General features: G+C 42.2%; 1 protein-coding gene across 1 annotated transcript in view; it reads right to left on the bottom strand.

The window, feature by feature from the left end:
• XKR4 (XK related 4) overlaps positions 1–25,979 on the bottom strand; it is a 304,355-nt gene that overhangs the window by 108,382 nt on the left and 169,994 nt on the right. Inside the window, exon 2 of the mRNA XM_061122813.1 lies at positions 8,160–8,359. Within this exon, the coding sequence (XP_060978796.1) occupies positions 8,160–8,359 (200 nt within the window). The remainder of the gene's footprint in view (positions 1–8,159; positions 8,360–25,979) is intronic.

The raw sequence follows: 25,979 nt of genomic DNA, 5'->3' as shown, positions 1-25,979 counted from the left end.
CTATATACTAACAATGAAAAAACAGAAAGAGAAATTAAGGAAACAATACCATTCACCATTGCAACAAAAAGAATAAAATACTTAGGAGTATATCTACCTAAAGAAACAAAGGACCTATACATAGAAAACTATAAAACACTGATGAAAGAAATCAAAGAGGACACAAACAGATGGAGAAACATACCGTGTTCATGGATTGGAAGAATCAATATTGTCAAAATGGCTATTCTACCCAAAGCAATCTATAGATTCAATGCAATCCCTATCAAGCTACCAACGGTATTTTTCACAGAACTAGACCAAAGAATTTCACAATTTGTATGGAAATACAAAAAAACCTCAAATAGCCAAAGTAATCTTGAGAAAGAAGAATGGAACTGGAGGAATCAGCCTGCCTGACTTCAGACTCTACTACAAAGCCACAGTCATCAAGACAGTATGGTACTGGCACAAAGACAGAAATATAGATCAGTGGAACAGAATAGAAAGCCCAGAGATAAATCCACGAACCTATGGACACCTTATCTTTGACAAAGGAGGCAAGGATATACAATGGAAAAAAGACAACCTCTTTAACAAGTGGTGCTGGGAAAACTGGTCAACCACTTGTAAAAGAATGAAACTAGAACACTTTCTAACACCATACACAAAAATAAACTCAAAATGGATTAAAGATCTAAATGTAAGACCAGAAACTATAAAACTCCTAGAGGAGAACATAGGCAAAACACTCTCCGACATAAATCACAGCAAGATCCTCTATGACCCACCTCCCAGAATATTGGAAATAAAAGCAAAACTAAACAAATGGGACCTAATGAAACTTAAAAGCTTTTGCACTACAAAGGAAACTATAAGTAAGGTGAAAAGACAGCCCTCAGATTAGGAGAAAATAATAGCAAATGAGGAAACAGACAAAGGACTAATCTCAAAAATATACAAGCAACTCCTGCAGCTCAATTCCAGAAAAATAAATGACCCAATGAAAAAATGGGCCAAAGAACTAAACAGACATTTCTCCAAAGAAGACATACAGATGGCTAACAAACACATGAAAAGATGCTCAACATCACTCATTATTAGAGAAATGCAAATCAAAACCACAATGAGGTACCATTACACGCCAGTCATGATGGCTGCTATCCAAAAGTCTACAAGCAATAAATGCTGGAGAGGGTGTGGAGAAAAGGGAACCCTCTTACACTGTTGGTGGGAATGCAAACTAGTACAGCCGCTATGGAAAACCGTGTGGAGATTTCTTAAAAAACTGGAAATAGAACTGCCATATGACCCAGCAATCCCACTTCTGGGCCTACACACTGAGGAAACCAGATCTGAAAGAGACACGTGTACCCCAATGTTCATCGCAGCACTGTTTATAATAGCCAGGACATGGAAGCAACCTAGATGCCCATCAGCAGATGAATGGATAAGGAAGCTGTGGTACATATACACCATGGAATATTACTCAGCCGTTAAAAAGAATTCATTTGAACCAGTCCTAATGAGATGGATGAAGCTGGAGCCCCTTATACAGAGTGAAGTAAGCCAGAAAGATAAAGAACATTACAGCATACTAACACATGTATATGGAATTTAGAAAGATGGTAACGATAACCCTATATGCAAAACAGAAAAAGAGACACAGAAATACAGAACAGACTTTTGAACTCTGTGGGAGAATGTGAGGGTGGGATATTTCAAAAGAACAGCATGTATACTGTCTATGGTGAAACAGATCACCAGCCCAGGTGGGATGCATGAGACAAGTGCTCGGGCCTGGTGCACTGGGAAGACCCAGAGGAATCGGGTGGAGAGGGAGGTGGGAGGGGGGATCGGGATGGGGAATACGTGTAAATCCATGGCTGATTCATATCAATGTATGACAAAACCCACTGAAATGTTGTGAAGTAATTAGCCTCCAACTAATAAAAAAAAAATAAGATAATAAAAAACTGGCTTAAAACTCAAAAAAAAAAAAAAAAAGTTTTCTTGGGTTGGATTTTTGTATGTATTTTGAGGAAACTGTGTCTACTAACAAGTTTGATTCAAATCAAAAGTCTCCAATGAAGCTGTTCTTAACATTCTGTTGCATCAATAACAAGCTGCTGCTGTTGAATAGAACAGATTTAATAAAGTTTACACAGTGGGCATCATGAAGTAACAAGGGAAGACATTTGGACACTTGTTGGAATTAAGCCCTTCCTATTCCAGCAGGCATCATTCACGACATATTGTGAAAAAAAGCTACAAAATAGTATCCATATTTTAATTCTATTTTAATGTAATACATACTAAACATGAAAGAGCTCGATAAGCAATAAAATATAACAATTGATTATGGTAATACAGTAGTAGGTGACATGGGTCATTTTTTCTTTAATAAAGGTAAGAGTTATTATAGTGTGTTGTGTATGTGTGAGGGCAATGATCCAGTAGAAAGAAGAAATGATATTGCAGGAGAAAGTGAAGTGTTAGTCTCATTCAGTCATGTTCAACTCTTTCTGACCCCATGGACTGTAGCCCACCAGGCTCCTCTGTCCATGGGATTCTCCAGGCAAGAATCCTGGAATGGGTTTCCAGTTCCTTCTCCAGGGGATCTTCCCAGTCCAGGGATCGAAACTGGGTCTCCTCTATTACAGGAGCTACCAGGGAAGCCCAACACACAAGAGAGAGAGGGTGATTTCCTGAACAAGATGCTTGTGTAGGTGAGAGGGTGTGAACTCCAGCACAGAAGACGAGGGGTGGAGAGACAGAAGCACAGCTTATCCACAATAAACGGGAGGAAGCCAGGTGACAGGAACAGAAGCAGGTGGACGTCGCAGTGGGAAAATACAGCGCTTCTAATTTAATTAATTGCTTCTCTTTTCTCACTGAAATAGGAAGTGAGACCAGCAGTTTGGCATGATGGAGGTAGACAATTGGAAGTGTGAGAACACAGAAGAAGGTAGGAAGCAATCTGTTTTGGAGCAGGAAGGTGAGTTTCAAAGAGAAGTCATGCCTGATGACGGACAGTGCTGAGTGAACACTGAGCTCTGGTTGGACAACTCAGGAAAGACGTGTCACTTGCCTGATTCGGCTACGTGGATGTGTTTAACGTGACGCCATCGCCAAGGTCTAAAGTGCATGCATTTGCATATGCATATGCCTATGATAGTCTTTCCAGCTTCCAGTCACAAATAGCTTTAACTAGCTCGATGAGCGAATCTCAGGTGGAATCAGGCAAAAGGAGCCCAGCTGAGTGGGGGTCTGGCAGTGGGGGGTCCCTAGACCCTTGACACCAACTTCCTGCTAGGCTTGGCCAAGAGAGGGCCCTGGCAGGAGCTTGGAAGGTGGGGGGCCTTCCAAGCTTCCAGTCCTTGGAAGGTGGGGGGTGGGTAAGAAGACACTTTTCTGGCTTCCAGCTCAGATCAGGTCTCCAGCTGTTGGCATGCAAGGGGCACAGCCCCGCTGTGGCAGGGGGAGCAGCCACTGGGACAGGCCCTCAGAAGTAAGAATATTCCTATGAGCCTTGCTCCATCACTGCCTGGTGTCCTTCCCTGGGCATCTCTGCAGCGGGTAGTCTGGCCCCTCTGGTCACCCAGCACTCGCCAGGCTGGGCCCCTCCACAGAGACTGTGCTCCTCTTCCTCATCCATCTCACCCCAGTGTTGAGAGCTGCTCCCTTTAATTTAGAATCTCTGACTTGTTTGAGCATCCTCTTTTTGCTCTCTCAGCTTCCCTGATTTAAATCCCGCTTTTTGATATACCTAATGAGAAATGGAGTATTTCCTGCCTTATCAGTAAATAAGGATGTCATAGCCATCAGTGATTGCAACCCTCCTTTGTGAGCTGGTGAGCCTTAAGGGAACTCAGGAAAGAGAAGAATACCTGTGATCTAACAGCCATCAGACCATCACCACTCCCACCAGTGAGCCCCTTGAGAGCTCAGATTGTGAAAGCACAAGACACTGGCCCCAGAGTGATGAGCTGCATGTGAAAGGGATGATTTCAGTGAACTCAGACTCTTGCATCTTCCCTTACACAGAAAAGCACTAAATTCTTTTAACTTGGGGTATCTGGTTTTTTTTAATTAACAATAATCTTTTGATGTTCAGATGACCTGCCCTTTGTTGCAAAACTTCTATATAACCTGGCTCCTCTCCTCATCGCCATGGAGCAGTTCTCTCAGGGTCACTTTCGATGCTGCCTCCTGGGCTTGAAGACCTAAAAATTCTCACCGATTAAATGTAACTCTCAACTTTTAGGTTGTGACTAATTTTTAAATTGACACTAACGTTTTTTTGTCTTCCTGGTTGAGGATAATATTCTAATGGACACAAAAAAGCAAAACATGCACCAGTTAAGGATCGGAGAGACAACAGCAAACCCCTGAGTGGTGTGGGGCATTAGAGTTATGTGCACAAGCTCTTGGCAGGTGTTGCGTAGGAAGGGCCAGTGGGCTGGTGCCCACACCAACATGCAGGAGAGCTGAGCGGCAGGTGCAGACTTCTTGGCCTGCAGCATCCTCAGACCAGACGCCAGGAGAGGGGTCCTGATGCCACAAACTTGTAAATGTACTGCCTTCTCTGGTCTGCTCCACTCTTCCCAAAGTTATGAGCATAGATTTCATAGAAACAAATTTCACACTTGCATTTCCTAAGTCCTAATTGAACTAAATGGCTACAAGAACAAGGACCTTAAAATAAACAGCTTCAGAAACCCAAACTTAACTCTTGTTAAGTGTTCAGCTCAACTTGAGGAGACAACTGTGCCCGTGGACTGGAGCTCACCTGTTTGGCATGAACACTGACTGCATTAAGGGCCTTGGGAAGAACGTTCTGCAGAGGGGATGGGGAATAGCCTGCCCAGCGCTGGGGAAGACAGCTTTTGCTACATCGGTCTTGGGGTGATGAGCAGCCTTACGGTGGGATGGTGGACACTCAGGCTGCAGGAGACAGAATTGATCAGAGACCCGTGGGTCAGGTGGTGGTGGGTTGGACGCCCACGACTTGTCTTCCACATAGAGTTTGTGACATAGTGGGATCTGTTCCCTAATGAACAACTGGTTTGAGCAGGGGCTGCGTGGCCCCCTCTCTGGGGAGGGGGAACTAGATATACTCTGGGATTCCCCTAGTTTCATATCACCCCACCTATAACGTAGAACAGCTCGATCTGGAAAATACCCAGATAAATTAGGCATCTCTAAATATGTTTTGTCACATTGTTTACAATGTCACATTACAAACTTTTAATAAAAAGTAAAGTTTTAGGACAAATTTTACAGTGCTTCACACATCGTCCACCATCATGCACTCAATAAACATTCAAAAATGTGTTAATGAATGAATGAGAATAACAATGGAAAAGTAGGCAGATATGAAGGGACAGGGCATGTGCCCCTCAGAGCCTGGTGCTGTCACTGGAGCCTCCCCTCCCCAGAGGAAATCCACGGGTAGAACCAGGCACAGAGACAGGGACCGGCACAGAGGCCTTGGGCCTGGGGGCAGGGGGGTTCCTTGTCTAACCTGACCTTGGAAAGGCAGTTGGTGTGGTTCTACCTACTTTACATTGCAGGCAGATTCTTTACCATCTGAGCTACCTGGGAAGCACTGTAAAGTGGAGCGACTGGAAATCCAGGGATTTGGGTCTAGAAAGTCCTCATCAGGATGTGACAAAGGAGGCAGCTGTCACCCAAGTTGTCTCTCATCCTGATTGGCTGGGGACAGTGTCTGTTTAAGGGAAACCTCTTAGCTTCTGGGCTTCCCAGGTGGTGCTAGAGGTGAAGAACCCGCTTGCTGATGCAGAAGACATAAGAGGTGTGGTTCATTCCCTGGCTCAGGAAGATCCTTTGGAGAAGAAAATGGCAAGCCAATCCAGTATTCTTGCCTGGAAAATGCCAGGGTTGCAAAAGAATCTGACACAACTTCTTGACTAAACAACAATTTACTCTTATTTTTTTAAAGCACAACTTTCTGCCGACTTCCCTGCTTAGAAAATGGCTACCATACGAGCGGTTGAGCAACTCAGTGCTCTTATTCCTCATCTGTGCTCAACAACTTGGTTGATCCTAGTGATCTTCGGATCCAGTTGTCTCTTGACCCTCTTGGGGGAGACACAGAGCATGTCTCCCCCATGTTTCTCTGATTTTCAGAGCAAGGCTTGCCTTGGCCACGGATGAGGTCCCAATCCCAAAGTCTGTAGCAGACCTGATGCAATAGTGAGCTTAGCAGCCAAGCTAGGAACAGCATTAGGGAAGAGCCACAACTCCAAGAAACACGTGGTTTGATTCCTGTATTAAGGATGAACAATCTGATGAAGACAATGAATTGCCTTTTCTCTGTTTTTTTTTTTTTTTTCTTTCTATAAAACTTTACATCAAACTCTCAGATGGAAAAGATGAACTCATATCTTATAATCCACCTTCCCTTCCCTCCTCCATCTCCCTCATCTTTAGGGTGAAGTTTTCTGTGATTTTTCAAATCTTTCAGGAAACTAGTAGAGATGCCCAGTAATCTTGGGCCACTGGACAGTGGCTTGCAAGCCCCCCTCTACTTGTGCCTGGGGTTTTCTCTTCTAGAGAGTTTTCAGGTGGGTAACTCTACTGAGAGGGGGTTGTGAGCTGTTCCGGAGAAGAGCAACCGACAGAGCTTAGCTTCATATTGCCTCTGCATGTGTATCCTCATGTACAGACCCCTCCTGATGCCTGTGTCTGACCCTGTAAGGATGCAACAGTACGACCATGCTGTCAAGGAGTTTGTAGGCCATCTCTTTTAGTTTGTGCCCTTTACATTTGAGAAACAGGGACCCAGAGAGGTTAAGTGACTTGCACCAGATATCACAGCAAGGAAGTGAGACGAGCAAAGCCAGAACCTCCCTGTGCAGCTCATGGTCTTTCATCTCTAGACATGCTCCTCCACAGACAATTCATATGTCTCGTGTTCTCCAAGTTTATCTCTTCTTTTTCTGGGCTAACACCCGTCTTCTCTTTCTTTCAATTTGCTTTCTAGCCTGTGAGGCTCACACCCCATGGTTCTCTTTGACTCTTTTCTCAGACTTCTTGCACTGCAGCTATTCTTGTGTAGAGCCAGGGTTGGGCCAAGAACTTGTAAGTCCACGGGTCACTGGCTACCAGCACCCTCTCCACTTATCTTTTCCTGTCATATGTCTCCCACCCCTCCCTGCAGTTACTAGGTTAGTGTACTCCTTGCAATAAAGAGTTATAAGGACATTGTAGGGATTCCCCTGATCAAGTCTCAGATTAGAGGATGGCCTAGTACCCAAGGAAAGTCACACCAAGCTCTGCTGAGGTTGAAACAAGATGTGCACCTTATAGAACATTATCTGCTTAATATCTATCAGTTACAGGAGGGACACATTACCAGGGAACTATTTAGAACATGGCTATGTATCCATCATCCTCCACATGTATTCACCTGTCTACCCACTGGCCTGTCTAAGCTTCTTGCTTCTGAAAAGACTGGAGCAGCAGGCCCTAAGGAAATGGCAGGGCAGATCTGTTATTAATCGAATCATCTTACTGACAAGATGATCCAACAAGATAGTAAAACACAAAAACATTAATCTGACGGTAATATTTGTTTCATAAAACTTTGTACTACACAAAGAATACATCGTTCAATATTGACATTTTCCCATTTGACTTTCTTTTTAAAAATATTAAGGTAATCTCTATCATTTCTTTTTAATCTCTCTCTCCCTTTGTCTCTTAATGTCAAAAGGAAATGGTAGAGATTACCCTCATATTCAAATATATCTATAAATTTACATATATAATGTACATAATATCTAATATACATAACACATTCAAGAGAAGAGAGGACTATAAGTCTTTCTTCAAATGTTTGGAAATGATCACACAAGCCAGAAAACTTCAGCTGATTCCATTCTCATATTGACCAAGTGTAAAATCCAAAGGATTTTTTTCCTACTCAGAGGGCAGCTTGAGAGCAAAAAAAAAATTGTCTTTGCGTAAATTACCCATGATAAGTGAAGGCGAGGAGGAAAATAAGCCTCGTTCACAAAGGCAGGTGTCAAGCAGCCGACATTAACCAGGAGCACCGTGACCGGCGTCAACAGAGGCTATTGGAGCGGTCCTGGGGTTGTGACAAGGAGCCAGAGCATCCTCCCCCGGTGCGGGGAGCGAACCGCGGCCCTTACCTTGCAGGGCCTGCAGGCTGTGCGTCTGCACGACGATGCAGAGCTGCAGCACCAGCTGGGGGGCGCTCTCCAAAAAGGTGGCCAGGAGGTGCAGCATGCTCACGTCCGCGTACTCATACACCATCTTCCAGTAGAACCTCCACCGGTCGTTCTCCCCGCTCTGCCGACTTCGAATACCTAGGTATATCGTGTGGAAATACCTAGAAAGGAAACACGAAGGATAAGAGACCGGAGTGATGGCTGATCCTGTCTGCTTTTCCGCGAACCACAGTGTCTGTGCAAGCACACACAGGAAACAACTGCCTTAGTGGCTTATCACTTAAAAGTGAACGGGAAAGTGAAAGTCACTCAGTCGTGTCCGGCTCTTTGCGACCCCGTGGACTATATAGCCCATGAAATTCTCCAGGCCAGAATACTGGATGGGGTAGCCTTTCTCTGCTTATCACTTAAGGCCCCAAGTTGACCCTTATTCTTAAAGGTTCACTTTGAGGAGTCGTTGCAATTTTCATCCTCATTGAAGGCATCCTGTGAGTGCTAAGTCGCTTTAATCATGTCCATCTCTTTGCAGTCCTAGAGACCATATCCCGCCAGGCTCCTCTGTCCATGGGATTCTCCAGGCAGAAATACTGGAGTGGGTTGCTGTTTCCTCCTCCAGGGGATCTTCCCAACCCAGGGATCAAACCTATGTCTCCTGTGGCATTGGCAAGCAAATTTTTTATGACTAGTGCCACCTGGAAAGCCTGAAAGCATCCTGCTGCCCTGCAGTTTTGAAGAGGGAAGTGAAATTGAGGTATAGAAAGGATGTGCTACTTTGAAAATCTACAAATACCCTTTCTGGTCAGCGCCTCTATGTGCTTTACAATATTCAAGAGACATGTCTCCAAGGACAGAATGCATGTCAAGTTCCAGAGTAAGTTCTACTGATACCTTTTTTTTTTTTTTTTAAGTAAAAATTATTTATTTATTTATTATTTTTGGCCGAGCTGTGTAGCATACAGGATCTCAGTTCCCCAACCAGGGATCAAACCTGCATCTCCTACAGTGGAAGCATGGAGTCTTAATCACTGGACCACCATGGGAGTCCTTTCTGATACTTTTTAAAAAAATATTTACTACTGAAAATTTCACACCAATACAAAAGAAGAAAGAAAACCAGTGTATTGAATCCACAATAAAATTACCCCACTGCTTTAAAAATATCCTGAGTAGAATCATCAATGTGGTAATGGTAAGCATTACATGTTAATTTTCCAGTGTGTTTGGGAAAGTGAGAGAATGAGCACAAGCTCGACAATCCTAAAAGCCAGCACCACTTCCTGTTAGGTGTGAGAGATGCTGTCTGTGAACAGTCATCACATTTTATTCTGACAAACTTGTCTTTGTTCTTTGATAGCATGAAAAAAGAGCTTACCCTAAACATATACTTGATATATATAATATATGTATTTATACACACATTATATATATAGATTAACATGAATGTGCAAAAGATTTCAGAATTTTAAAAATTCAGAACTTGCAAAAAGTTCCAAAAATGCCCATGGGAACTACATATGTAAAGACACAAAGATGAGGAAAATGCTCTGAGTTCTGATAAGCAATGCAGGGGCCTGAAATGTACTTTGCACATTCACATTACGTTTTCTTAGAGTTATCCTCTCTCTTTTCTCCACTGTAGAAACTTACAGTTATGGTTTAGAACTGCTGAGAAGACCTTCCTTTATGACCCCTGCTCCTGACTTGTGCAGACCACCAGCTTGGAAGCCACCTCACTGTATGAGATTGACTACTTCCATGCTGGCTTCTGTCCTAGCCCCCCAAGGCTGGGGCATGACCCCACATCACTGAAGCTGTACCAGTGAGCCCTGTATTCTGTTCATTCTGGGATGTACCAACATATATTACATTGAATTAGGGGGAAGTCTCAAGTTCTATCTCTTTTTTAAAAAATTTATTTATTTGGCTGTGCTGGGATTTAGTTGAGGCCTGCAGGATCTTTAGTTGTGGCATGGGAACTCTTGGTTGAGACATGTGGGATCTAGTTCCCTGACCAGGGGTTGAACCCGGGCCCCCTGCATTTGGAGCATGAAGTCTTAGCCACTGGACCACTGGGGAAGTCCCTCAAATTCTATTCCTTAACAATTAGTTATTTGCATGAGATGGACCAAGAGCCTCCATCATATCACTTTTTGCTTCCAGTTGGAAGTGCAGAACAGTTGATATGTAACAGACATTAGCATGCAATCTCAGGAGAGTTTTCCACTTTCTCTAAATCAGCAGTGATGGACATGAGGAGTCTTATACTCACAATTTAGTCATGAGGAAAATGTCAGCCTGGGCCTTTTCTCTAGTTTGTGCTCTGAAAAATGATGACAATAAAGAGGCTTTGTGATCACAACTGGTTCTCGTCCATCTTCTTCATATGTAAGTGGTTTACTGCATTTGATTATGTTAATTTTTTCTTTATTTATCTTAATTGGAGAATAATTACAATAGTGTGATGGTTTTATGTGATACATCAACATGAATTGGCTATAGGTATACATATGTCCCCTCCCTCCTGAATCCCCCTCCTATTTCCCTTTCCACCCTAACCCTCCAAGTTGTCACAGAGCACCAGCTTTGGGTGTCCTGCGTCATACATCAAACTCGCACTGGCTATCTACTTTACATATGGTAATGTATATGTTTCAATGCTGTTCTCTCAAATCATCCCACCCTTTCCCTCTCCCACTGAATTCAAAAGTCTGTTCTTTACATCTGTGTCTCCTTTGCTGCCCTACACATAGGCTTGTCGGTACCATCCTTCTAAATTTCATATATATGTGTTAATATCCTTTATCAGATGCCAGAAGGGAAGGTTGGAAGACAAGAGGCCCAGTGAATGTGAGCAGAAATGTAGACCATGCTCACATCTGTTTCCACCTGTTCCTCATGCCAAGTGTAAGAAAAAATTGCCACAGGTGAGTGGGGGATGAAAACACACATTTGAATTTCAGTGTGACGTTCTTCCCCTCTGCCTCTGCCACCTGCTGTGTGGGCTGTGCTGACACCCACCTCAAGAGAGGATCATGCAAGTCCACATTGCACTGCCATGGAGCGTATGGCCAGAGGTTTGATTTCAGAAAGACCTGGTTTCATAATAATTTACTCTCTTAGGGCAGTAATTCTGTACCCATTAACACAGAGCCCCCCATATCTATCTAAAGAGACCCCCATGGACTCTCTACTAACGGGTAATAACATTTGCTCTAGAGATGAAACATCAACACAGGAAGCAGAGGAAGGTGGGCCATGTTTGTTATTCAATTCTAACAAATGGGGACAGATGTTGGGTTGGACAAAGAAGCTGCACTGGCATTCCGTTGTATTTTTAAATCAAGTAAACTGCTTAGGGAATTGAGAAATAAATACAAAAGAATAGGCTCATGAGTTCTCATCCATAGAAATTTAGAATGACACAAAGAAGGACTTGTGTTCCGAGAAAAGTCATGGTGTTCCAGAAACAGGAGCAAAACTGTCAAGCTAACTCTTCTGTGCAGGTGTTTGGGCTTGTTTGTCTTTTAAATAGCTACCAGGCCAAGAGCCTTGGAGTTACTTCCTGTGTTAAACACCTTGAGGCTTTACTTGGGCTCCAAAAAGGGAAGATGTTTTAAAACAGAAATATTCTGTAAGGAATTATAATCCCTTTGGTAAGAACTAATGATGCAATGGGCTTCTCTGGTGGCTCAGTGGTAGAGAATCTGCCTGCCAGTGCAGGAGTTGTGGGTTCAATCCCTGGGTCAGGAAGATCCCCTGGAGAAGGAAGGCAACCTACTCCAGTGTTCTTGCCTGGGAAATCCTGTGAATAGGGGAGCATGGTGGGCGACAGTTCATGGGGTCGCAAGCTGAGCAACTAAACAACAACAGTGATGCAATAGACATGAGGCTTCACATCTGGAACTGAATCCCAGGAAACTGAGGACAGCTGTGTAAGATCACTTGGAATAATAATTGGGACAGAAGAAACTTGAGAGGTGCTGAATTGCACCCTTGGTCAGAGACAAACACAATGGTGACATTAGCCTACACTGTCTGCCCTTGCACGAAGTGTGCTCATGGATGCCTTGGCACCTTCACTCAGCGGATCGGACAGTTGCTTTCACTGCACTCCAGCCAACCTACCAGTGAAGCCTGGGAACTTACGATGCTGGTCAGAGACACAGAAGCATCTCCTTGATCCATGTGACTCCACAAGTTAGCTTTTTTAAAAAAAAAAATTACTAATTTATTTATTTGGCTGCACTGGGTCTTGGCTGTAGCACAAGGAATCTTTTGTTGTGGCCTGCGAACTCTCAGTTGCAGCATATGCGATTTTGTTCCCTGACCAAGAATTGAACCCTGGTCCCCTGCATTGGGGGTGCAGAGTCGAAATCACTGGACCACCAGGGAAATCCCCATAAGTTAGCTTTTGAATGGTTCTTGGCAGCAGTCTACCAAGTAGACAGAGTTGAGAAGTTGGGGATTGTAAGCTACCATGCTAGTGGAATCTAGATCCTTCATACTACTTTACAAATACATGTCTGCACTGGGGGAGAGGAGGATGGCTGACAGCCTGTTCCTGGAAAATGCCCCTTTGCTTACTTGAAGACACAGACTGAGCAGTCTTGTCCTCTTGGTATATGGGCTGTCATAATTTAACTGGGAAGGATTTTCTCCCCTCTGAGTCTCAGAGCCACTTAGCTTCTGAGCCAGACTTCTTTATCTGAAGGCGGAGAGAACCATCCTCCTTCATGGCTGGGTGAGCGCTAGACGAGAAGCTGTGTCCTATGCGCGTGCCGGGCTCATGACGAACGGGCATGTTGCTGCTCACCAAGGTTACCTGCATCCTGGGCTCATTTGCAGTGCCATCTCTTTGATATTTGTCATTCAAGTGGCTTTATGCCTTTAGTCCTTCTCATTTACTTTAAGCATTTTACTCTGACAGGTGTTCCCATCACACTGAACTTGGCCTTCGCCTGATTGAGGGCATATGAGGAAGGTCAACACTCTGCTGGGAAGCAAAGCAGTTTCTAGACCTCCTGAGTGTCAAAAGGACCCAATGTTGGGTTCAGGTGGGGACTGGAGGGGGCTCACTAAGATTCTTCTTAGGATTCTGCTTTGCTATGTTAATAAAAAGACAAGTACTGCCCAAGAGGCATAGATGACCAAGGAAGTTTATGATAATGAAAAGATGTTTATACAGGGAGGATTTAGAGAAAGCCATATTCAAGGTTAAAATTTTAGCATAATTACCAAAGAGCAACATTTAAGAATAAAACAAATTTCCAGTCTTTGCCACTGACGATGAAGTTCATGCAGTGAGTGTGAGAGGGTAGTGGCTTAAACACACAGCTCTCATTCTTGCTAAGAGATGTTTCCGATAAAGCCCACTCAGAAATGTCAGTGTGTCCATCTGTTCCTCTGAGGTGGACACATTTGGAAGACGTTTGCCATCTTTGTTGTATGATTAATTTTTCTGATAGGGTCATTCCTACTAATTACTGTCTTGGGGAGCATGCTAGTGGAAGATAGAGTTTTCCTTACATCATGAAAGGACACCAGGAATTCACCAATTTTATCAACATAATCGCAGTCCTAGCAATATCTTAATTTTGTAATTTCTACTGTTACTGGTGATGTAGGCACACAAACACACCTATAGAATTCCCTACCATGTCTTGCACACAGACACCCATGCAACACCCATACCCTCCACACACATAGTGTGATAAGCTTGGGAGGAAAATTCCAAATGTCCAGTGTATCAAGCATTATACAGCTAGTATGTTAAATTATATATATCAAGCATTATATAGCTAGTTGAATCCACTGCTTAATGCGATGGAGACAGTCTTTACATTACTTGTGGGGAAATGAGACATATAGAACATGTTTAAGATGGCTCATATTTTTAAGGAACACTTCAGTCCTTAAACAATATTTGATCAAATGTTAACTACTGATATAGCTGAATTGGAAGTCATTACTAGCTATGAGGATGCTATGCATATATTTTCTAATGTTGCATTTTCTTTCTCTAGCTTAAAGCATATTAAAGAGTTTAGCTGTTACCACTGTTATTTTTACTACCTGAAAAATGCAGAGTAAAATCTGTGCATAAGAGTTCTAAAGAAACAATATTAATAAAGAGTGATACTAGCAACTTGTATTTTCTTCTGTTGTCTAGATACACATAAAGCTTTACATTACTATATACATATATATATATATATATCTGCATTCAAAGTATATACATATCATAATACACACATCTATCTATCTATCTCTCCTCATTAGTCACTGATAAGGAGCAAAATTTCATGACTTGTCATCTTAAAATTTCTGTATTGAATATGTTAAACAACAGCTACAGCCACAAAACCTTTTTTTTTTTTTTTAACACTGGAACATCAAGTTTCTTCTCTCTCCTTTATGCCAATAATAGTATTAATAAAAATGGCAATATTCTGTCCTATATTTCTATGGTGGAAAGTTGCCTAGTGGAAATTCTTTTAAAATTAGATTCTGTTTCCCATTAATCATCCCAAGGTGGGGCAAATATGCATTAGGAGGGAAAGAATGCACTGGATGACCTCACGTTTGACTTAAGCCCAAAGTGGCCAGCCTGAGCCACCCTCCCCCAAGGGGAGCGGGCTGAACCGTCGCCTGCAGAGCTGCCCCCTCACATGGTCTGTGGTCACGCCTCCGGGGACCACAGTGCCCTGGGGACCGCCTTTCACCAGGAGCCACTAACAGCTCCAGTGCACATGTGGACATTGTGCATCTGGAAGGCTCTTCGCGGGAATTTGCAAAAAGGAAAGAGATGGAGAATATCCTCCCAGAAGTCCTCCAGTGGGACAAGAACCTTGACACTTTTCCCTCATTCATCAGAGTTTTATTTCTCTCCCCCAGGCAGCACTGCCTCTCAGACTAACAAGTCTTTGGCTTTCTCTGCATGTATTTGACCCAAGAGCTGTATTTCCATCACCTCTCTCTCTTGCTCAGATAATTAGAATTAATTTGGGTTCTCAGAGGAGTCTAGTGCTCTAGTGCTATTAAGATACTAAGAGCTTCATATCACGGTACAGAGCATTTTTATACAGTACAAGCTTACACAACGTAAAATCCACACCTGGTTGGCATCTTGTGTTTGGTAAAAAGTCCCTTTTGTTGATTTTATTTTTAGTCTTCTCTGAAAATAAAATTTACCTATGAGATATGGTTATTTTTGTTTCATTTAATTTTCATGCACACCTCTTGTAAGGACACATATTACATGAACATGTTCTCATGCATTTCCTCAAACCTGGAGTAGGAAGTAATAGAGCCTTGTTCTCCACCAAATAATTGTCTTTGAAATGGGCAGTGTGGCCAGGGCCCCATGGGCTAATGGTAAGTTCAGGTGAAATATATGGGAAAGTTACTGAATTTGAAAGGAAGTTTCCTTATTCCTTTTGCCCACATGGCAACTTGTACTCAGCCTTCAGAGAACAAAAGGAGCATTTCTCCCTCAGTTACTCTCTTTAGAGTCCAAATATACTAATATTTCATAGTAAAATCAGTATTCTAGTATTTTAATGGTAAACATGTATTAAAATGGAGAAGAGTGGCTTGAAACAAATATAGCAGTGACTACTATCTGACACGATACTGACATGGTACAACTTAAATTTATGTCGCCAAAAGATTAAGAGACTACTAGCAAAAATTGTTGTTGCTGTTTACTTGCTATGTCGTGTCCAATTCTTTGCAACACTGTGGACTGTAGCCCTCCACGTGGACTGCTCCTCTGTCCACATGGGATTCTCCAGGAAAGAATATAGAGTGGGTTGCCATTTCCTTCTCCAGGGATCTTGCCGACCCAAGAGTCAAACCCTTGTCTCTTGCATTTCAGGAGGATTCTTTACTACTGAGTCACCAGCGAAGTCTTACAAACAGAGTACATTAAAGAAATTATTAACTATGTTTTAAAAAAAAAACAGATTAATAGCGTGTTTGTTCTTATCACCCAGGAAATAGTGATTGTGATAGAATCAGAACCTTTATCCTCAACCCTGTTGAGTTGACTGATTTTATGATAAATTAGGAAAGTTCTGTATGTGCCTGAGTGTAATAATGTTTTATTCTTTTTAAAAGATGAGATACTGCCTTGCAGCTTTCAAATCCCTTCACTGGAACAGACTTATGGCCATTTACAATTTTAAAAGTTGGCTGAAAACTCCATTTGCCTGGGGCATCTGACCCATCACATCCATTTGGGGACCTTGTGGGGAGGGAAGAGAGAAGGAGGAGTGGTCCAGGGGCACAGTATTACAGCCCCAGTGGGCTGGGGGCCTGCCTGCAGAGTCTCCAAGCTGATGCACATTGCAGGGCTAGATTTTGCTAGCACAATTGGATTCTTAGAGTTGTTCTGGTCCAAACACAATCATTTTGCCTTCTCTTTAAGACACTTTACTCTATTCATATTATCATCTTATTATAATTTAATTATTTATTTACATCCATTCTAGGGGAAGAAGAGATTTGACTTTGTATCTCTCCAGAATCCTGGCAAAATTAGCTGACTGATGCGAAGCACTGACAGACTTTATTTTCTTGGGCTCCAAAATCACTGCAGATGGTAGTTGCAGCCATGAAATTAAAAGACACTTGGAAGAAAAGCTATGACAAACCTAGACAGCATATTAAAAAGCAGAGACATTACTTTGCTCACAAAGGTCCATCTAGCCAAAACTATGGTTTTTCCAGTAGTCATGTATGGATGTGAGAGTTGGACCATAAAGAAAGTTGAGCACCGAAGAATTGATGCTTTTGGACTATGGTGTTGTGAAGACTCTTGAAAGTCCTGTGGACTGCAAGAAGATCAAACCAGTTAATCCTAAAGGAAATCAGTGCTGAATATTCATTGGAAGGACTGATGCTGAAGCTGAAACTCCAATACTTTGGCCACTTGATGCAAAGAACTGACTCATTGGATAAGACCCTGATGCTGGGAAAGATTGAAGGCAGTAGGATAAGGGGACAACAGAGGATGAGATGGTTGGATGGCATCACCGACTCCATGGACATGAGTTTGAGCAGGCTCTGGGAGTTGGTGATGGACAGGGAAGCCTGGCATGCTGCAGTCCGTGGGGCTGCAAAGAGTTGGACATGACTGAATGACTGAACTGAGCTGGTGAGAAAAGCCAACTCACTTGAACCAGGCAAAATTGAGGGCAGGAGGAGAAGAGGGCAACAGAAGATGAGATGGTTGGATGGCATCATCAACTCAATGAACGTGAGTCTGATCATACTCGGGGAGATAGTGAAGGACAGGGAAGCCTGGCATGCTGCAGTCCATGGAGCTGCAAAGAGTTGGACATGACTTAATGACTAAACAACAGCCACAATAAAACAGTGCTATAGAAAGATGGGGAACAGACGGGCTGTAGGTCTGTACGCATTGGGTCTAAAGTACTTCATTCCTGTGTGTAGGAGAATCTCATGGTGAGTGCCTTACTCCTCCCTTTGTTGGGCAGCCTCACTCTCCATGGAGCCATCAGCTGTATCTTATACAGGCTGAGAAAAGAACACTGAATGTTCTCATGTTCCAAGTCTACATTGGCTGGTTGAGCCTAGAGATTATCCCAGTTTCACCCTGAGGACCTGATTTCTGATAGCAGAGAGCTAGAAGTCTCCTTGGGCCAGAGTATTGTAGTCTGTGACATGAAATCAGCAGGAGGAGAGCAGGGAGTTTTCCTGTGCTGACAGTGAGCACTTGTTCTGAGCCTGGAATGTTCCTTCCAAGAGGCTCATGGAGATGAGTTAGGACAGGAGAAAGAGCCTTCTCCATCATCATAGAGATGGTTATTTCCTTATCCTATTTGCTCAGCCATCAGTGTTCTCAACTGTGTTTAATAACCCAGAGAAAATTGTCATACCACAATTGACTGCAAAAATTTAGTGAATAGCATGTGAACAGTGTGCTAAACATGACAGGGATGGTCCTCCATCTAGGGAGTCAATAGCATATAGAGTCCTATTTGGGCTTTCCAGGTGTCGCTAGTGGTAGAGAATCTGCCCACCAATGCACAAGACATAAGAGACATTGATTCGATCCCTGGATCTGGGAGGTCCCCTAGAGAAGGAAATGGCAATCCACTCCAATATTCTTGCCTGGAGAAACCCACGGACAGAGAAGTTTGGAGAGCTATGGTCCATAGTGTTAAGAAAAAGTCCCATTTGGGAAGACCCCAGTCAAAGCTTCCATGACCATCTACCAAGCTAGTAACTACAGAGATGGTGCCCTAGGAAATGAAAGTGTTAGTCACTCAGTCATGTCTGACTCTTTGCAACCTCATGGACTATACTTCTATCCATGGAATTCTCCAGGCACGAATACTGGAGTGGGTTGCCCTGCTCTCCTCCAAGGGATCTTCCCAATCCAGGGATTGAACCTATGTCTCTTATGTCTCCTACATTGGCAGGTGGGTTCTTTACCACTAGTGCCACTTCATAAGCCCATTCTGGGTCCTAACATGGAAGCCATCTGCTTGTCAACAGCTGCATGAGATGATTTGATTATTATTTAACTTTGTCACAAATAAGCATGAAAGTGCTTGAAAGTGTTGAAGAGCGATTCCCTTGACCCCCCCACGGCTGCCATGTGCCCTGGCTCCCAGCCTCTGTCTAATTTTATTCAAGCTGTTGCTGTTTGTTGACCTAATACAGGGCTAACAGGATGTAGCCTTACTGGAGCTGCAGTCGTTTCTCCTAATTTTTGCCCCAGGACCTGCCATTCTTGGGACCACCCTTGGTCCCTCCTTTCTTTTCTTCCCTGGAACCATCTCCCAGTAAACCACATGCCCCCTGGCTCTTGTCTCAGACTCTGCTTTCTGGTGAATCCAGGCAGAGATGTTGCTTTTATATTAAGATGCCATCAGGGAACATAGAGCTTTATTTATCTCCTCAAGGATTGTGCACGAGGAGGAACTAGGTAGGTGAAAGTTGTCCAAATTCAAGATGCAAATTCAAAAACAAAATTTGGGAGAGCAATTAGCATTTTTAAAAACAGATTTTTTTTTTTTTAACATTTTTAAGAGCAGCTCTCTCTAAGGTTCACATGACTTTCTATTTTCATGGTGCTTAACAAAGTTCTTACATTTTTAACTTATTGCTCAATTAAGTTTGTCATACGGGGCATGCCAAACCAGCCTGTTTCGGTACCCAGTTTTTGTTTCCAGCCGGCTCAGGCAAGAGGCAAAACGGAAGACATGCTGTTTGTAATGAAAGGAAGACACTTCCTATTGAATATGGCAGTGGTGTAACCAAGTGTCACGTGGTTGACTTTCTTATAACACAGTGAGGAAAATGTCCTGCCTTTCCTGTCAAGAATAAGAATGCTACTTATCCTATTCTCAGAAGGATCACAACATTTGGAGATGAGAAAAGCTAGCAGAGGGTCTTGTTTCAGAAAAATTCCCTCCCAGGTATTTCAATGTTGTTTTCAGACCATGTGAACTTTCAGAGTCTCCCTCTTCATGTCCACCTAGTTATTTAAAAACCCATTATTTTAACATCAGCCCTCTCACCATGTACAAATTGTCTCTCCCACCTCTTCCCTAACTCCCTCTCTTGCTTTCCCTAGTTTCTGTCTTTTCTCCATGTGATCATTTTATATGAAGTGCTCTTCCTAGATGTTTTGAACAAAGAGTGAGAAAATACGGTCTGATTATTTCTGAGCAAACTTCATTACACCTTTAAGGACTGCAATCACTGGTCTAGATATAGCCTTGAATTCATAAAATATCATAAAGGAATATTAAATTACATGTAAGCCCACTTCTGGTGAAAGAGGAGCATGAATAAAATACAAAAACTAGTGAAACAAAAAATGTGATTTGATTAACAGAGCATCTTAACTCAAGAGCCCAGTTTGGGTTCCAGAAATCTCCACGTGGACATTTCTAGGAACTATCATTTCTTTTCTATTGAAAGATATATCCTGGTGGGAAGAGACATTAAGGCTCTTTTAAGACTGTATTGCGCGTTCCCCCACCCCCCCGCATCTGCTATTTCCACTGCCTACTGATGGCAGTTGATTACACTTTTGGGGAAGAGCTAGGTAGGATATAATTTCATCTTCAACTTCACACAGAAACATTTTAGACCTGAATATAAAGCCCCTGGTGGCTCAGATGGTAAAGAATCTGTCTGCAATGCAGGAGACTCAGGTTCTATCCCTGGGTCAGGAAGATTCCCCGGAGAAGGAAATGGCAATCCACTTTAGTATTTTTTGCCTGGAGAATTCCATGGACAGAGGAGCCTGGCAGGCTACAGTCCATGGGGTCACAAAGAGTCAGACATGACTGACTGACTAACACTTACACTTATTTATAAAGCATCATGGTTAAAGTATGTATTCATGAAATATCAACATTTCCACCAAAACAGACTTGCAAATTTAGAATTGTTTGCTTTATAGAGTTTGGCTATGAAATAGATATGCTCATGAGTTTACTTCTTTAATAATAGAATGAATGCTCATTGTGAACCTATATACATGTCACTATGCTAGTCCCTGAGAGATCCAGAAATGACTTATAAATAGTTCTTGACTTCATGATGTGTATAATCTAGCAACAGAGAACTGTAATGTCACCCCTTAAAATTATAAGTCAAATATTTGTATAGATTCTGAAATATCTTTCTCCCTCACCTTCAGGACCCTATTTCTTTCTTCACATAGGCAACCATGAAAATGTGTTTAATATGCATCCCTTTAATTGGCATTTGTTCTTAAAAAAAACTTTTCACTTAGAAATAATTTTAGACTCACAGAGAAGTTGAAAAAAATAGTGCATAGTTCCCAAGGGAACTTCCCCCAGATTCCCCCAATGATAACAGCTTACATAATAGTATTACAATTGTCAATCAAAATAATGATGTTAACCTTGGAGCAATACTGTTAACAAGCTACACACCTTATTTTGAATGTCACCAGTTTTAACAAGCACATTTTTTTTTTTTGGTGTATAGTTCCATTACATTTTATCATACATGTAGATTCATTAAACTGTCACCATAATCAAGCTAAAGTGATGCTAAATAAACTCCTTGTGGTTTCCATTTATAGTTAAACTCAACCCTCACCGTAACCCTTGCCACTATAGGTCTGTTCTCCATCACTGTACTTTTGACATATCGAAAATGTTATATAAACAGATTTATACAGTGTTTAATATTTTGAGATTAGGTTTTCATCACTCAACTTGAGACTCATCTAAGCTGTTGCCTGTATCAATCATTTTTCTTTATTGCTGAGTACTATTCCATTGTATGGATGTACCATAGTTTGGGCCAGTTTCTGTAGTGTAGCAGTTATCAAGTTCGCCTCACACAGCTTGTTTATCATTTTACCCTTTGAAGGACATTTGGGTTGTCTCTATGTTTTGGTGATTATAAATATATCTGTTGTGAATACTTAAACACACAATTTTGTGTGACTGTATGCCTCCTTTCTCTAGAATAAATAGCTACAAGTGTGCTTGCTGGGTCGCATGGTGAATGTATATGTGACATTCTAAGAAACTGATATTCGTTCCTGTCTTTGTTCTATTAGCATGCATTTGTTTATTAAATGGCATTGTATTAAAAATATTTTACTGTTTTTTTCATCCAGTGCCATGTTTTTAAGATCCAAGTGTGCATGTGCATGCGCTCAGTCACTCAGTTGTATCCAAACTCTTTGTAACCCCATGGACTGTAGCCCATCAGGCTCTCCTGTCAATGGAACTTTCCCACACAAGAATACTGGAGTAGGTTGCCATTCTCTTCTCAAGGGGATCTTCCTAACCTAGGAATTGAACTCACACCTCTGGCATTTCCTCCATAGGCAGGCAGATTCTTTATCACTGCACCACCAGGAAACCCCATTTTAAGATCCATAGGTATTGTTATCAGTTCAATTCAGTTCAGTTCAGTCACTCAGTCGTGTCCGACTCTTTGCAACCCCATGAATCACAGTACGCCAGGCCTCCCTGTCCATCACCAACTCCCGGAGTTTACTCAAACCCATGTCCATCCAGGCAGTGATGCCATCCGACCATCTCATCCTCTGTCATCCCCTTCTCCTCCTGCCCCCAATCCCTCCCAGCATCAGGGTCTTTTCCAATGAGTCCACTCTTCGCATGAGGTGGCCAAAGTACTGGAGTTTCAGCTTCAGCATCAGTCCTTCCAATGAACACCCAGGACTAATCTCCTTTAGGATGGACTGGTTGGATCTCCTTGCAGTCCAAGGGACTCTCAAGAGTCTTCTCCAACACCACAGTTCAAAAGCATCAATTTTTCGGCACTCAGCTTTCTTCACAGTCCAACTCTCACATTCACACATGACCACTGGAAAAACCATAGCCTTGACTAGATGGACCTTTGTTGGCAAAGTAATGTCTCTGCTTTTTAATATGCTATCTAGGTTGGTCATAACTTTCCTTCCAAGGAGTAAGCGTCTTTTAATTTCATGGCTGCATTCACCATCCGCAGTGATTTTGGAGCCCCCCAAAATAAAGTCTGACACTGTTTCCACTGTCTCCCCATCTATTTCCCATGAAGTGATGGAACCAGATGCCATGATCTTAGTTTTCTGAATGTTAAGCTTTAAGCCAACTTTTCACTCTCCTCTTTCACTTTCATCAAGAGGCTTTTTAGTTCCTCTTCACTTTGTGCCATAAGGGTGGTGTCATCTGCATGTACATCTAATTCACATATAGTCCCATAATTGCTGCATAGTATTGCAAGGAACTCTTTATTTCAAAGAATCCTACAATTAGTCATTTTGTAAAGCAAGTAATTCTTTGGAAATGTGTCTATCCCACAAAGAGTTTGTTTAATGGATTTAGGTTTCTACCTTTTAGGTTTTCTAATATAATGTGTAGCTTTGGTGCTTTTGGATTTGCTTCATGTTTTCCCACATCATCTGGTACTAACAGCAGCTGTCTACATTCAAAAGAGGCCTGGGTACCCACAGCTCAAGGATGTGGAGGTAAAGAGTTTAGGAAGTTTAGGATCTTGGTAGAAAGCTTCAAGGGAGTATACCTTCATTACTGCTGGATTTAGTCACTTTGGACAGAAAAAGCAACCCTTCAAATACATTATATTAAGAGGATTTAAATAGCTTTTGAATCACTATGGACCCTAATATTTATTTTTATAGAACAGTACATCTTTCCCAAGTATCTACCCTGAGAGAATTCAGTACTAATGAAAATGATAATTGAGTGCTTATCATGTGCCAGATACCCTATGGGATTTTCTTATTTAATCCTTGTTTCTTGCCTCTGAGGTAAAGACAATGATTTTCCTCATTTTTCAGGTGAGGAAACTGGATCTTAGTGAGATTGGTAACTGGAGAGAAGTCATATAACTCCTAAGTGGCACGGCTCTATATTAGCATAGTCTGGACATTGCCTAGCTACACAGCCTCATTTATTTTTGTGACAGGTCCTAGGAAAAGAGACATATTATATGCCAATTAAAAAGCCACCAATAATGTCTGCTCTGGGTCAAAGATAATAATGATGGTGATGATGATAATTATATATGATTTATAACCATACCAAATTCATAAAGCCCTTTTACATATTTTCTTTTACTCCATCCTGAAATGAACTCTGGGAATTAGTTATTTTTCCCATTTTCCAGATTGAGCCTGAGGCTTGGTGGGGTTAAATGAAAACCAGGAAGTGGCAGAGCTCACATTTAAACCAAACTTCTGTACTCTATGGCTAGTATTTGTCATTACATCATGTTCCCTCATGGAATGTCTTTTGATAGCTGAAAGTGGGCCAGACATGTCAATACAAAGCCACAGTCTGAATGATAAAGTAAGATGATTTATTTTTATGAGTGGACTGATGAAAGCCTTATCACTTTATAGTCACCTTTTACAGGGAATGCTGGGAACCTTTAATGCATCTCAGAGAAAGGGCTAGGGAGAGTGTAAAAAGTCTAAAAAGCAGACTAGGAAATAGAAATTAAATCTTTAGAATCCCTGATCATTAAGTTATGTTAAGTGCAATCATATTTTCTTCCATTTAGTGTACTATTTCATTGCTTAAATTTGGTCCATGAAGAATATGTGGACTCTCTGGGCCCATTTTTGTGTGGTTTCCCCAGTGACTCAGACAGTAGAGAAACAGTCTGCAATGCAAGAGATGCAGGTTTGATCCCTGGATTGAGAAGATCCCTTGGAGAAGGGAATGGCAATCCAGTCCAGTGTTCTTGCCTGGAAAATCCCATGGAGAGAGGAACCCGGTGGTCGACAGTCCAGGGAACTGCAACGATTCGGACACAACTTAGCGACTAAACAACAATAGCAACAGTCATCCCACAATACCAGCATTTTGATTGCAAAGCTGTATCCCATTTTCTGAGACTAGAATTATCATGCGAATTTGGTGATTGGCATCTTATTTGTTCTGGCTGAAAGGTCAGGCAGACTACTTTTCCCTGTGTAAAATGTCATAAAAGTCAAGGTTATTGTAGAGAACATTTGTTTTTACTATATTTGCTGAGTTCTATGTCAAATATTGTTTTTAATGACTAAAGATTGTTAATAGTTTGAGGCAATCATTAAAAAAATATGGTGCTACACTTCTATTGACAAAAGGACACAAATACTATTTGACCGCAAGGTCTCATTCAAGAATGACTTTGGCAAAGTACACCCTGGAAGCAATTTAAACCTATAAAGATTGTAATTATCATGTGGTTGAGGGGCTTGCTTTAACTCTGGTTTGACTTCTGTGTCATCTCCAGCAATGAATTAATAATATTGTTAGTTAGAAATTAAAGAGAACACTGCCTTAAACATAGTGCTTGAGCAGTGTGTATACTTTATTTATTTGTTTATTTTTGGCTGCACTGAATCTTTGTTGCCGAGCAGGCTTTTTCTCTAGTTGAGGCAAGCAGGAGCTGCTCTTTAGTAGCGATGGGAGGGCTTCTCATCGTGGTGGCTTCTCTTTTTGCAGAACACGTGCTCTAGAGCACCTGGACTTCAGTTGCAGGGCATGGGCTCAGTAGTTGTGGCTCATGGGCTTTGGTTGCTCCACTGCATGTGGGACCTTCCTGGACCAGGGATCGAACCTGTGTCCCCTGAATTGGCAGGTGGATTCTTAACTACTGGACCACCAGGGAAGTCCCCAGTTTGTGTAGTTTAATGGCACTGATTTTCCCTCATCATCTTGATCTGGTGAGAATATAATGTGGTCTTCTAAGCAAGAAATGGATTTCGAGCATACATTGAAAATATTTAATTTTTATAAATGGGGAGAAATCTAGCACCTTCAATAAAAGGCCCTGACCCAAAGGCCAAATTGACCAAACTGGGAAGTGTATCAGGGCTCTTGTGGTTGCCCTGCACCCCTACATAAGTGCCAGTTGACCTCATTCTGTGGTTTCTGCACAAGGCAGTCAAACCCTTTCATCTAGAAATGATCTGATGTGCTTCCTATATACCTTGCATGCGTGTGTGCTAGATCACTCGGTTGACTCCATGGACTGTAGCCTGCCAGACTCCTCTGTCCATGGGATTTCCCAGATAAGAATACTGGAGTGGGTAGCCATTTCCTTCTCCAGGGGATCTTCCTGACCTAGGAATCGAACCCACATCTCCTGCATTGGCAGGCAGAGCCACCAGGGAAGCCCAACATAATTAATGTACTTGAATTAAAATCCTAATAAAGCCCTTCTACTTCTGTGAAAAGAAGCCCACCCACTGTGAGTTTTCACTTGTGCAAAAGAGCAGAGCAATCCTCTTTCCTC

The sequence above is a fragment of the Dama dama genome, chromosome 21 (genome assembly GCF_033118175.1).
Source record: "Dama dama isolate Ldn47 chromosome 21, ASM3311817v1, whole genome shotgun sequence".
NCBI classification, from domain to species: Eukaryota; Metazoa; Chordata; class Mammalia; order Artiodactyla; family Cervidae; genus Dama; species Dama dama.
Note: the sequence above shows the minus strand (reverse complement) of the source record. Positions and strands in the feature narration are given on the sequence as shown.